Consider the following 15,279-nt stretch of genomic DNA (forward strand, 5'->3'; position numbering starts at 1 on the left):
TTATCATCCCAGAATCAGCGCCACTTTACTCCGTGTGAACGAACACGAATCCTACAGCTACCATGATGCATTGCTCTCCTCCTTCTCTCACAACCCCTCTCTGTTTCCCTAGCTTGCCCACGGATTACTAGCCCTAACTAACTCATCTCCCCCCACTCCATCATACTTACCGTATTTTAGAGGAGAAAAATAGGGAAAAAAAATTTTCAGGCAAAAAATGGTAAAATATTTAATATATGGGAGTTGTAGTTTTGGAACAGCTGCAAGGCCACATTGACAGGTGACCCTGCAGCTGTACGGGGATGTATAGGGCGCTTTTTTTGTGGGGCCAGGTGTACTTTTTAGATATACCATTTTGGGAAATGTTTATTGCTTAGATCACCTTTTATTTAATTCAGAGGCAAAACAGAGAGAAAAACCCGGCGGTTTAGCACTTTTGATTTTGACGTTCACTGTACATAAAACTATTAGTAGAGTGGGCATTTTCAGACACAGGGATACCTAATGTGTATGTTTCACAGTAATGTTATACTTTTATATGTCTTCTAGGGAAAGGAGGTGAACTTTTATTTATTTTATTTTTTATTATATTTTTTTTAAGTGGTTTTTTTTTTTTTTTTTTTTTTTTTTTTACTATTTTATTATCCCCCACCTAGGGGGCTTGAACCTGCAATCATTTGATTGCAAGTCCCATAGACGGCAATACAAGTGTATTGCCGTCTATGGGAGATTCTATACATTACTATCACGGAGTGTCATAGACCAGCCGCGATAGTAATATATATCTATGACAGGCCTCGGAGCCTTCATTAGGCTCCCGGCTGTCATCGGAACAGGTCGGCTCCTGCGGCCTCGCCGTGCAGGAGCCGGCCTGCATCACTAAAGGTATGGGGCCGATGGGGACCGGCCCCGGGGCTAACTGACTGCCGGGACCTGCGGAGGAGGAGCGGATTTGCAGCATGGCCGCGCTACTGCCACCGCTGGTTTTCTTCAGCAGCAGGAGCGTGGCAATCTGCAGGCCCCGGCAGCTAAGACAGTCCCCGGCATCTGCTGTAATAGACCGGCGGATGCCGGGGAGTGTCTTAGCTGCCGGGGCCTGCAGATTGTCACGCTCCTGCCGCTGAAGAAAACCAGCGGTGGCAGTAGCGCGGCCATGCTGCAAATCCGCTCCTCCCCCCACATTCAGACTATAAGACGCACCCTCATTTTCCTCCGAAATTTGCGTCTTATAGTCCGAAAAATACGGTACCTGTCTTTCTGTCCTGGAGATCACTTTCTCCTCTGCCCCTGGCTCCTCTTCTCTTGACTTTTGCCCGAACCTGCACAAGAGAGTGTTAGCTCTGCGGTCCATGCGTGGGAGTCTCGATCCTTTTTCCCTTCACGTCTGCCGGCGCGTGCACAGACGCCAGCCCCCTTGAAGAAAGCGATGTTTCATGCCCAGAAGAAGAGGTCATAAAGACAGGTAAGTATGATGGGGGGGTGGGGGGGGAGATTAATTTTGGTGATGTTCCGTTTCCGTAAGCAGGGAAACAGAATGTCACTGGAAAATCACAAAATGTGCCTGGTTGCCTGGCGAGTTGGGCTACTGCTTGTAGACATTTTTATTAAAGTAAGTTAGAAGTTCGGCAGGGGGAGGGTATTTAGTTTAGGATTCAATTTTAATTTTATTCCGGTCAACCCCATTAGTATAAAGTCATTAGAGCCAACACTTGACTAAGTACCCCTCCCTCCATTAATTTATGGGCTGTCATAAAACTACGCATTGCTGCCTATTCTGCCCTTCTCCACACTGGCTACTACTAGCCGCTTTAGACCTTTTGCACAAGGCAGTACTCATTTGGAGTCATAAGACAAAAATCTAACTTTTTGGCCACAACCATAAACGTTCCATTTGAAGAGGTGTCAACAAGGCCTATGATGAAAGGAACACCATTCCTATTGTAAAGCATGGAGGTGGATCACTGATGATGAGGGGATGTGTCAGCTTCAATGGTACAGGAAACTTGGTCAAAATTGAAGAAAAGATGAATGCAGCAAATACAGCAGACTCATCAGCCAGGAATCTGCGCATGGGGCGTACTTGGACGTTCCAACATGACAATGATCCAAAACACAAGTTGACTTGTCATTGGCTACAGCAGAAAAAAGTGAACGTTCTGGAGCAGTCATCTCAGTCTCCTGAGCCACTCTGGAGAGATCTCAAGTGCGCAGAACACGCAAGACAGCCCAGGAATTTACAGGAACAAGAAGAATGGGCGGCTTTACCATCTGAGAAAATAAAGAACCTCATCACAACGACCGCAAAAGACTTCAATCTGTCATTGATGTTACGCTAGGTTCACACCTGCGTTCGCCACTCCGTTCTGTGGTTTCCCTCTTCTGCATGCAAGAAGACGGAAACCACAGACCGGGTGCGGCCGTGAGCGTTTTATGCTCTCCGCCGCAAAACCGTTTTTTTTTAATTCGGACACAGAGTACTGCATGTCCGACTCTGTGTCCGGATTAAAAAACCCGGTTTCGCGACGGAGAGCATAAAACGCTCACAGCCGGACAGCTTTCTCACCCATTCAAATGAATGGGTGAGAAAGAGTCCTGCAGGTTTCCGTCTCCTGCCTCTGTTTTGTGCATTAAGAACTGGGGGATGGGAACTTGTGTACTGTATTAAGAACTGGGGGATGGGAACTTGTGAACAGGGTCATTTTGATGTTTTTGGTTGTCATTATGATTTAAAAAGAGAAAACGCAGAAGTTTATAGATAAATAAATGGCTTCAACCAACCACGAGTGGAGAAATAGTCCGTGCTATCATTCATATTCTCTGAAAAAAGGCCAAAAAATCTGCTGGTGTATGTCAACTTTTTAGCACAACTGTATACTTGTTTGTTGTTTATATATTTAAAAATTAGGGAATATATAAGGTACATGAAAATGTAACTTTTATTTAATATTCCATAAAAGATCCCTAAAAAAAGGGGGGGGGGTATACTTGCCCATGCAATACAAACAGAAAAGTTTTTTGTTTTGTTCTTTTCTTCCTAAGTTTCAGTTTCTATTCTCCTTGTAGGCTATGAGAGGAGGAGCAATACAAGTCACAGACATCCAGGTAGGGAAGCAGGCAGACTACTATACAGCCAGATGAATGGTCTTGGAACAATTTTCTATACTACTTCATATGACGGGAAAAAAAGACGGTAAGAGAAAGAAACTTGTTGATTATTCTACTAATATATCCAAACAGGTCTTGTATGGTGGTGATACCAAGGCGAGAGGTCATCTGGCCCATAGTCTGCAAGGCTATAATAAGAATCACTTCTAATAGATTTATTTTGGTTTTTCAAAAAATTATTATTGCCTTAAAATATATCTTTGCTTTAACGATTGTATTTTTTAAGGTCTAGACTCTAGAGCCACAGGTCAAGTATACTTTGGGAAGTTATTAGTAATTATTATCTACCTTTTATTTACAATATGTCATCTAAAATTTTCCTTTCCCCATTCCTAATGTAAGGCTCCATTCACATCTATATTCAAGAGTCCGTTTGGAAGAGTCCGAGCAGAAACCTACACGCATTAAAAAGCAGTTACCAGGGAAACTCATGGACCCCATAGACTATCATGGGGTCCGTGTGGTTTCCGCTCGGTTTCCGAGCCGAGAGAAAAGTCCTACAAGCATCACTTTTCTCTCTACAAGATTCCGGTGGAACCACACGGACCCCATTATAGTGGGTAATAACTGTTTGTGGACCAGTAAAGGGAAGTATAGTGTGTGGGGGGCCACTAATGGGGTAGTATACTATATGGAGGACAGTAAAGGGGGCACGTACTGTGTGCTGGTCAGTATAGTATGTGCTGGCCAGTAAAGAGAGCAGCATATGTTATGGGGCCAATAAAGGGGGCACTATAGTATGTGGGGCCAATAAAGGGGCTTCTTGCCTCAGCTTCTGAATTGTCACTGTGTTTATCAGTCAATTCACCTTGTGGTTATATCCCGGTTATTATTTAGATGGCTTCATACGTGCAGCCGCATTCGATACAGAGATTAATTGTCATAGAAGTCTTGTTTATTCTCTGCACCTATTGAGCTTTATTTACACAGGGAGGTTCCTGCACTTTCTTTTGCAATATTTATTAATGACTTTAATTAAAGGTACAATGTATTGAGGTGTGGAAGCGGGGTATTAGGCAATATATTTTGTGGCACCAGCTACGGTGCAGTATTCTGTGTGGGCACCAGAAAAAGGATAATATACTGTATGGGTCAGTAAAGTGGGCATAATACTGTGTGGGGCTAGTAAAGGGGCTGCTATTCTGTGTGGGAGTCAGTAAGGGCTCGTTCACACGGGGCAAGAGGGGGCGGATTCTGACGCCGAATCCACCTCATAATCCACCTCCTCACAATAGAGGTCTATGTAGACCGCTAGTTTGCTTTTTTCCGTGAGCGGTATGTTCCTGTGCCAATGCCTCGGGATGACAGCCCTGGCGGCCTTGAGGAAGTGCCCCAGAAGATCCCTTTTGATGTCGGACAACTTACCAGGAAGGACCGATAGCAAGGCCAGTTGGGGCGAGACCAAAACTGTGCGTTCACAGACTCTATAGTAAAGGGAGAAAAACGCATCCCAAAATGGTCGGAGCACAGTGTACTTCCACCAAATATGGAGCATGGTTCCCCTCTCGGTACCACATCGCCAACACTGGTCAGGAACAGCAGGGAAGATCCTGTGAAGGAGGTCAGGACATCTATACCATCGGGTAAGGATCTTAAAACTCTTCTCCTGCGCACTACAGGGCAAGGCCAATTTATGGGAGAGAGTAAAGGCCTTGTCCCAGTCTGCAGGCGGGAGACCTGAGGGAAGCTCAGCGTTCCATGCGGCCACAAAGGAGGGAAGCCCCGGTGTAGCATCGGCAAGGAGAAAATCATACAGAATGGATAGTACTCGCCTAGGAGGGGTCGAAGAAACAGAGATGGACTCCAGTGCTAACAGGGGCATAGAGAGCCGAGATGAGAGGGAGAACTTTCTTAGGAAGGAAGACAATTGGCCGTATTCCAACCAAGAGAGGCGAAGGTCTGGAACGTGCCAGGCGCAGCTGAGCGAAAAGAAGAAGGGGGGAGTCGCCCGCGATATTAAACTATTTTAAAGGGAGTCTGTCAGTTCCAAAATGCATCCCACACTAATAATAATGCAATGTAGGGGGTCTATAATGGGGTCAGAAACAACACAAGTAGAGTCTGAACATGTCAATCTTGGCTAAAGTGGTGACAGTGTATAGGAGAACCAAAGCATTTCCAAATGTCTTAGCAACAATATGAGGTCAATAATACATAGTTAGATATGGGACCATATATTCAGAACCAAGCAAAACAAACGTCCATATCCAGAGTATAAAATATAGCTTTTAATTATCTCAAAGATAAAATGACTTATATTAGTACACAATAATACATAAATACATAACATGAAAAAACATGTATAGGGGAACCATGTAGGTCTCAAGTGCCAGCAACCCTAATGATGTGACTGAGGATCACACTGCATAGCAAAATGACAATACATCACAGGTAAAGTGAGGAGCATATGTTCTCAGGATATATCAAGAGTATGGTATCAAGGTCATTCACTCGTTACACCCATATGAGAGTGGGCTTGTAAAATACAATCCTCTCATCATTGGTAACATCAGAAAAGATGCCTGATCCTATACTAATCTCATTCCTCCTGGTCCACTCCTACAACCAACCTGTAAAGTGTAACACAAAAATCAAAAGTGTCTCACCTCACCGTCACATCAAGAAAGAAATGTCCGACGTACATTTCACCCCTGCCACAGAGCTTCATTATAGTCTATGGGGTCCATGTGCTTTCACTGGCACACCACTTGCCAGTGCGTTTGGTATTCCCTTCGTGGGGGTTCCCATGCGGACTTCCCCGAACGGATTACCAATGCAGATGTGAACGAGGCCTTTTACATCTTGCGCTGGGCCCCTTTCCAATAGAAGTCTTCCCAGAGGAGGTGATTAAAAATAAATAATAATTATACTCCCGTCTCCTGGGACTCCGATTGGTTCCTAGCATCCTCTTTAGGGCTCTTTCAGTCTGTGACTGAAGTGATTGAACCCCAGTAGCGGGCATAATGATGTCAGCATATCCCATGTGACCACTGAGGCCCAATCACAAACCCCAGCTCTCCCTAGGGGGCATGTGACCACCGTCGCAGGCAGAAGAGGACAGAATAGGTTGCTGCAGAGAACTAGATAGAGCCAGGATGCCCAGGAGAGGTGAGGTAAGGTGAGTATAAGTGTTTGTTATTTTCCATAATCTCAAATATTCTTTGAATATCATGAGGTTCACCTGAAGCAGCTTATGGGGGCTCCTGGAAGCACTGTGGGGAGCATATACTGTGTGGGAGTCACTGTGGGGAGCATATTATACTGTGAGGAGGCTACTGTGGAGCATATTATACTGTCAGGGGGTTTAATGTGGAGCATATTATACTGTCAGGGGGTTTAATGTGGAGCATATTATACTGTATGGGGGCTACTTTTGAGCATATTATACTGTCAGGGGGTTAATGTGGAGCATATTATACTGTGAGGGGGCTAATGTGGAGCATATTATACTGTATGGGGATACTGTGGAGCATATTATACTGTATGGGGGCTACTGTGGAGCATATTATACTGTGAGGGGGCTACTGTGGAGCATATTATACTGTATGGGGGCTACTGTGGAGCATATTATACTGTGAGGAGGCTACTGTGGAGCATATTATACTGTCAGGGGGTTTAATGTGGAGCATATTATACTGTATGGGGGCTACTTTGGACATATACTGTCAGGGGGTTAATGTGGAGCATATTATACTGTATGGGGGCTACTGTGGAGCATATTATACTGTATGGGGGCTACTGTGGAGCATATTATATTGTATGGGGGATACAGTGGAGCATATTATACTGTATGGGGGGCTACTGTGGAGCATATTATACTGTGAGGGGGCTACTGTGGAGCATATTATACTGTACAGGGGCTACTGTGGAGCATTTTATACTGTGAGGGGGCTAATGTGGAACATATATTGTATGGGGGCTACTGTGGAGCATATTATACTGTGAGGGGCTAATGTAGAGAATATTATACTGTATGGGGGCTACTGTGGAGCATTATACTGTGTGGGGGCCACTGTGGAACATATACTGTGTGTGTGTGTGTGTGTGTGTGTGTGTGTGTGTGTGCACTGTAAAACATATTATACTGTGCAGGAGCCAATGTAGAGCAGATTATACTGTGTGGGGTCATGGTGAAGGATATTATACTGTGTGTGGGTCACTGTGGAGTATATTATATTGTGTGGGGGGCTACTGGGGAGCCTATTATACTGTGTGGGGCTATTGTGGAGTATTATACTGTGGGGGATCTCTGGGGAAGATATAATACTGTGTGGCCTTGTCACGGTTTAAAAAACAAACAAAACAAAGCATCAAAAACCATTTCTACTCCCTTTAACCCCTTAAGAATATAGCCTAAAAGTACCTTAAATGAGTTTTCTCATGAGAATAACCGTATTTAAATCTGTAGACAATATTCTTGCAAATATAAATGATTAAATATTTTGCAGAGTTGTATAGATTATCTCTAACCATCTTAGTGGTGACCTCTGTTGTTTTGATCGTTGCCAGTGGATATAACCATGAATACAGGAACTTTCTAAGGTCTGTAACTTGTCAGAAACCCTGCCACAACGTCCATATTGATTTTCCTAGTGGTTACTATGAATTCCACTCTTGGGGTCACTTCTGGTGTCTTTTCCCTCATAGCTCTAAATCTGGGGTGTATACTGATATACACTCGCACAACTGATACATTCCCATCCTTCCGCAGTAATTTTATCCTAAAGATATGGCGATTTGGGGGATTTTTGTCTTCACAGTGTATAAGCTATTTTTTTTTAATTTTTTGGGATATGTAGGCAAATGAGGGCTGGTCATATCTGACCATGGCATCTGATGGGTTAACACCTACAATTGGAGCTCAGTTCCGACTGGGTGTTCTGGAGTATGGCGTTAGCTGTAAATTGTATCTAACACCTTCTCCAGGGGCTGCCCAGTCAGACACACAATTGTAGGTCAGTTTGCCTTACCAGTTTGGAGGCTGCACTGTACTATTACAGCGCATGTTGCCAATGGGTTAAACAGTTCCCCTGGAATGAAATTACTGATTATTGACAGGGCTGAGAGGCAGGGGTCCGGACAGCTGATGGCAATTGAGTATCCCTGATCTAGTGCAATAGCACCACATGGGCAAACTGTATTCATAAAATTAGCTTGTGAGCACTAACAGGGACAAGGACTGTCAATGTGATGACAATCTGTACAGTGCCGCAGAATATGTTGGTGAAATAAATAGATAATGGTTGATCTGTATGTTAATCAATGATTGTGATTGATTTAAGTGTAATTGTTAAAGAAATATTGATGCATTCTCAAATGAAAATCACATTAAATTCTAATTTCTTGTGCCGGAGCTCTCTGTGCACACTTATTGTGCCTTGAAATAACATTACACTATTCTACACTTATATCATGTTAGAAAAAATGCTGTAAGACAAGGGATAGGCCATCAGTATTATATCCTGAAAAACTGTATTTGTGCTAGTTCTGTAAGATTCTATGTAAAAAGGTGTGCTAAAAGGGGTTTCACTTCTCTCTCAGCAGTTTGCCTTTAGGCTCTTGTTGTCACTTCCTGTATTCTTCAACAACTTGAAGGGTAGGCTTTAAGGGTTTGATGGACAAGACACTATGAAGTACCTCAGTATATATAGACATTGCAGATCAAATATGTACAGTAAATGTATATTACATAACAAAGAGCTGGAGAACACTTACCTGCTCCAGGCTGACAATGGCAGTAAACTCAATGTTATTTTTGCGTTGAGGACACTGTCTGAGCCTTTATCAGCAAACTGTAATTAGGAAACCTGATTGTCCAGACAGACGGACCTGTGTAAGATAATACGCCAGGTGCCTTGACAATTGTGAGATGGACACTTCAAATAAGATAAGATAAGATAATCCTTTAATAGTCCCACATTGGGGAAATTTCAGCATGTTACAGCAGCATAGTAATACAGGTAGAGGATAATACAGAGTAATATATTACAGACGTAGACACACATAAGCTGAGAAGAGAAGATATACTAGGAGTCCATGGCAGCTAAGGAAAAACGGAAGAGAAAGAGGAAGACCTCATGGTCATCGTCATAATCATTAGTTCTCTGTGCGGAGTGATCTTCGTTTGGTCTGATGTAGATTAGACTTGGGGTGAAGCAGACGGTCACTTACAGTGCTGCCAAGTCCCATCAGGGTCCCATACATGGGGTGGGATTTGTTCTCCCGCATGGAGGTCACCACAGACAGTATCCTTCTGTCACCCACCACCTGTACTGGGTCCAGGGGGCTCCCCAGGACAGAGCTGGCCCTCCTGATCAGCCTGTCAAGTCTATTTATGTCCCTGGTTGATATACTGCTTCCCCAGCAGGCCACACCGAAAAAGATGGCTGAGGCAACCACAGAGTTGAAGAAGGCCCTAAGAAGTGGCCTCTGGACTCCGAAGGCCCTCAGCCTCCTGAGCAGGTAGAGTCTGCTGTGGCCCTTTCTGTGCAGCGCCTCCAGGTGATCAGCCCAGTCTAGTTTATTATTGAGGAGCACGCCCAGGTACTTATAGGTCCTGACTATCTCAATACATGTTCCTTGGATCTCCACTGGGGTCGGAGCACCTCTCCGTTTACTGAAGTCCACCACCATCTCCTTGGTCTTCCCAGCATTAATCCTGAGCTGGTTCTGCTGGCACCATTCAACAAAATCCTGGTTTAAGTCTCTGTATTCCCTATCGTCGCCATCAGTGATAAGGCCGACTATAGCAGAGTCATCGGAGTACTTCTGTAAGTAACAGCTGGATGAGTTGTGCCTAAAGTCAGCAGTGTACAGTGTGAAGAGGAATGGGGCAAGAACTGGACCTTGTGGTGCCCCCGTACTACAGATCACAGTGTCAGACACACAGTCCTGGGCTCTCACATACTGGGGGCGGGTTGTCAGGTAGTCTAGTATCCAGTTGGACAGGTGATGGTCCACACCACCAAGGTCCAGCTTCTCCCTCAGTAGCCCTGGCTGAATGGTGTTGAACGCACTGGAGAAATCAAAGAACATTATTCTCAGTGTTCCCGGGTTTCTCCAGGTGAGAGAGAGCTCTATGGAGAAGGTGGATGATGGCGTCATCTACCCCAATGCCCAGCCGATAGGCAAATGGTTGTATGTCCGGTTTTATACCACCAACCGATATTGAAATACTAGCTGTAAAAGAAGAGATATCACTAGTTAGAAACACAGTTGGGAAAGGGGTTGTCCAGGCTAAAATTTTATTTTTTTAATTAGGCCAGGGGAGGTGAAAAAAACCCATACCTGTCCCTGGTGCTCCGATGCCTCCGTCGAAGTCCCCAATGCACGTGACCACTGGGGCCAAGCGGTGGCCTCAGCAGAAGAGACCTGGGACATCAAGGCCATTGAAGACTTCTGCAAAAGAAGACAGGTGAGCAGCAGGACCGCACCACGATGGGAGAACAATGGAGCACCGCGGCCAGGTGAGTATGTTTATTTTTCTATTTATCCTCCCCCAGCCAAATTAAAAAATAATATTTTACCCCAGACAACCTCTTTAATACACAGCAGTTCATAGATATTAGCTGTTGTGTTTCATGAATTGTATTCTCATAATCATCGCCGCTCTTTGTTTCTCCTTTATCAGTTCTTGGAATGTGCTGATGGGTCATTAGACCTTGGACACACATAATAGTATTACTCAGTATTGCACGATATCCACATTAGAAATTCTCTGTGAACATATCCTCAAGTTGTACCCTTGGCTAGATGCCACGCTCGTGTTTAATGATTTATTCACTTTATTTTGTACAAGATTATCAAAAAAAAGTTTTTTTGTGTGTTTTTTTCACTGTGCTCACTATGTGGGTTTGGGGAAGGAAACGGGAAGAAAAACTGGTGCGCATATAGTGCCAAGCAGAATCTTTCCCAGTGTCCTACCTGTCTCTATAGGTAATAAATACACAAACTTTAGAAATCCAGTAACTTGCAGGTGACATCTTGGAGCCAACCAGTGGCGTAACTAGGAATGGCGGGGCCCCGTGGCGAACTTTTGACATGGGGCCCCCCCCCCATCCCAACTGACGCCGAAGACCTCGACTGACCCCCTCCTCCGCACTCTATTATGTCCCTTACTTACTTGCCCCTGCACACACAGTGTTAACCCCTATAGTGTCCCCTGCACACACAGTGTTAACCCCTATAGTGTCCCCTGCACACACAGTGTTAACCCCTATAGTGTCCCCTGCACACACAGTGTTAACCCCTATAGTGTCCCCTGCACACACAGTGTTAACCCCTATAGTGTCCCCTGCACACACAGTGTTAACCCCAATAGTGTCCCATGCACACACAGTGTTAACCCCTATAGTGTCCCCTGCACACACAGTGTTAACCCCTATAGTGTCCCCTGCACACACAGTGTTAACCCCAATAGTGTCCCTCTGTGGACACCCATAAACAATTATTATACTCTGGGGTCTTTTCAGACCCCAGAGTATAATAATCGGAGACTAAATCGGGAATAAAAACATTAAAAAAAACCCCACTGTTGCTTCTTACCTGTTCCCCGGCTCCTGTGCTGTACTGTCCTCCTCTCACGTCCTTCGTTAATGACGTCGGACGTCACATGACCCGGGAAGCATGCCGGGTTCATGTGACGTCAGAGACGTCAGACAGCAGTAGGACGGAGGCCTGGCAGGATCGCGGAGAGGTAAGTAACAGTTTTTTATGTTTATTACCTCTCCCGATCCGCTGGTCATTATACTTGGGGGTCTGCAAAGACCCCCGAGTATAATGATAGCCTCTGTGGGGCCCGCGGTGTCACTTGCCGATCCCGGCCCAGCCAGGATCGGCAAGTGAATAGGGCCCGTAACTGCCTATTGAAAAAAACCGCAGTGGTAGCGGCTGTCACCGGGCCCCCTAATGGCCCGGGCCCTGTGGCAGCTGCTACTGCTGCTACCACGGTAGTTACGCCCCTGGAGCCAACCATTTCCTAATATTCTTCATCCACCACCGACCAACATTAAGACTTCTACCAGCTACCATATGATCTGATCCTAAATAAAACTAGCATAGAAGGTGCAGGCTCATAATAAATACAGATAATAAGATTATCACTACCAACCGTACACATAAATCATGTCGTCATAGCACATACAGGATATATACATAATGAGTGGGCACCACAAGTCATGCAGACTAGCATATATCGCACATGTTCATCTACTGTATAGCGGACATCGCCGTAGCTCCTCATAGTGTCAACATACTATAATAATACAATATAATAGTAATAGTGACCATGCTATCCTTCCTATCCTATCCTATCCTCCTACTAATATTAGAAATGTGAACGCTTGGATGTTTGTTCCTCAATCACGCAAAAACGGCTGAATGGATTGAAATGAAATTTGGCACATAGCTAGTTTGTAACCACGATTAACCCATAGGCTACTTTTTATCCCAGTAAATGACATGGCTTCACGACTGTTATGAATTTATGTTCACATACTATAATACTATATTATACTTCTCTTGCAGCAGCTTATCTCAGGTCCCAGGTCTGTTATCTCTCTGCGTAAACACTCAGCTAGCCCTCAGTCCATTGTGTACAGGCATTTGCATATTATTTGATCTGCTCCAGGCAGTGCTGACACACTGGATGGGAAAACACCTTTAATCCAAATTGGCAGTTTGCCAATTTTAAACATGTCGGGAAAAAGAAAATCTAATTTGTTGCAAACAACGAGAGCTATGAAGGAAGCCAGAAGTCACAGAGTTTTCCTCAAGCGGAGCTGAGGGAGATCATCAGCGCCAACAACACGCTCATTATATGGATTCCCTGAGAGCTGCTGAGATGCTTGAACAATCACAGGCATGGTGTGAGGAAAAGGTTCAGCAGCAGGACAGCTTGAGAGCTGCCAAAATACCGGAGCAGGCAAACCATCGACAGCAGCAATTTGCTGAATATAGGCGGATCATCGACGCCAACAACCCACAGACGAAGTCGTGGGCAGAGGCTAGTTATCAATAAATCAAAGAGATGTACAGTAGAATGCTGTCCAAAGATAAGTCAAGTTGCCCAAATGTTTCCGCTAATGTGACTAGCCCCATGCAGGGGTGAATTGGGACCTGAAAGTGGCCCTGGAAGAAATTTAAAAGTGGCCCCATTTTATAGTTGGGCTCAGTGCAAGTAGGTGAGGACAGCACAAGTAGTCTCTTCAGACCCCCGAGTATATTGAACAGGGAGGTGATTACACATGACAGTGTTACTCACCTCTCCTGGCTCCAGCGCCTGTTTTCTGGCCTCTTCTTAGAGGCGCCATGAATGATGTCAGACACCGCTAAGGTCCAGTCATAGTCCTTAGCACGTTGGCATCTTGATACAAAATGAAGACCTGCACCGGAGCCCAGGAATGGTGAGTAACACTGGTTATGTTTATCACCTCCCTTGGGCTTCAACATATTATATTCAGGGGTCTGAAGAGCAGTTTTGCTTTTGAACTGTATGGTGCAAACAAAATTGGTGGGTGAACCTGGTGCAATAAATCTTGCAAGGTTAAACCTGGTGGCCTCCGCTCTGAGGCTGTAGAGTAGGGGCCATCGAGCTTCACGCTGCAGGGCCTTGAAGCAGGTAGCCTGCTGGCCTAGCGGCCCATATTCCAGTCCTTGGCGCCATGATAGAATACATACAACAGGTCTGCTGCTTCCAGTATTTCAGTTCTTCTGCTCTTATAACACAGCAGGGCTATAGAAATAAGGAGTCCTAAAATCTAGTAACTAATAGGACAAACTCAATGTAGAATATGTAAAATGCTCTAGAGGGAGCCCTAATTGTAACCCCTTTCCATATTATTGCATAAAATTACAGCACAGGCATCATAGTCTGATGTACAATGTCATATTCAAGGTGTAATGATGGGGCAGGCAATAGAGCTGTGTCCATACCATTGCCAGCAGGTGTTATTGGTAACCATAGCCCCTATGCGGTATGACAGTGGACCGCCGGTGCAGAGGGGTTGGCATGGCAGATGGAAGCCTTACAAGGGTCGAGAGGCAGTTCTTAAATTGGGATATTAATGATAGCGGTGTTTGTGGGGTTCTTCATACCAGAACGCTGAAAGTCCTAACACAAAGCAAAGTAGGTGTGGGGTATCCTGCGTTGCGAAAGTGACGGTGTAACATCACACAGTGCAATAAGTCAGAATGCAGTCATGCACGTCATGAAATGCACAATAAGACGCACAAGGACACATACAAAGCTGTTACAGTATACAGGCTTGTCTTGGGTAAGGACTTAAGAATGTCCCCACCTACTGACATTTTGTGGAAGGTGGCGGCTCCCACCGCCCTGCCTGATACAATGTAAAAGCGTCACAATGTGTCATGGAAACAATTGCTGAATCGCTTGTTCAAACAACTGCGAGACAAAAAAATTAAGAAATCCCCCTTTAACCCCCTACAACCCTTTAACCCCTTCCCACAAGCAAAAATAAAAGGTAATCATAGTATAACTCTATATATTGTAACGGTATAATATAGAATAAAAAATACAGGTTTATTATTTTGATCAGGTGTTTTTTTTATTTTTTTTTAATGGTTCTAAAGTTTCAGTTTCGATTCTCCTTCTGGCAAAGCATGAAAGGAGGAGCCGTGTTAGTCACAGACATCCAGCTAGGAAAGCAGAGAGACGACTTCACAGCCAGAACATGGACGGACATCTCGGAGCCATTTTCTATAGGGCTCCAAATGATGGAAATGCAGTAAATAGATGGTAAGAGAAAGAACATTCTACTAATATATAACATAGGGATCTTGTAGGGGGGGGATACCAAGGGCATTGATCGCCATCAGTCTGGTTATAAAAAAAAATCGCATTTATTATAAAGTTTTGGATTTAAAAAAAAATGATTAGTGTCTGTATATATATATTTAACTATGAAGTTCTGTTTTTATTTGTGGGCACCATTGTTCTATTGTATAAGGTCTAGTGTTACAGGGAAGTGATTAGGAATTATTATCTGCCTTTTATTATAATGTACCTCCAATATGTTTCTCTCCCCACAATGACCCCATTCCTAATCTAAGGGTGATGGTTCTTGCCATTGAGGTCTTCGGGAGTACCCTGGT

General features: G+C 44.5%; 1 protein-coding gene across 2 annotated transcripts in view; it reads left to right on the plus strand.

The window, feature by feature from the left end:
• The first annotated feature begins 14,848 nt into the window (after positions 1–14,848).
• Positions 14,849–15,279, plus strand: part of LOC142202575 (RING finger protein 112-like) — a 37,199-nt gene continuing 36,768 nt past the window's right edge. For both annotated transcript variants that reach the window (XM_075272763.1, XM_075272764.1), the window contains exon 1: positions 14,849–14,923. In XM_075272763.1, coding sequence (XP_075128864.1) covers positions 14,859–14,923 — 65 coding nt within the window. In that variant the 5' untranslated portion in view covers positions 14,849–14,858. The remainder of the gene's footprint in view (positions 14,924–15,279) is intronic.

Source organism: Leptodactylus fuscus, chromosome 5, assembly GCF_031893055.1.
Source record: "Leptodactylus fuscus isolate aLepFus1 chromosome 5, aLepFus1.hap2, whole genome shotgun sequence".
Classification (NCBI taxonomy): domain Eukaryota; kingdom Metazoa; phylum Chordata; class Amphibia; order Anura; family Leptodactylidae; genus Leptodactylus; species Leptodactylus fuscus.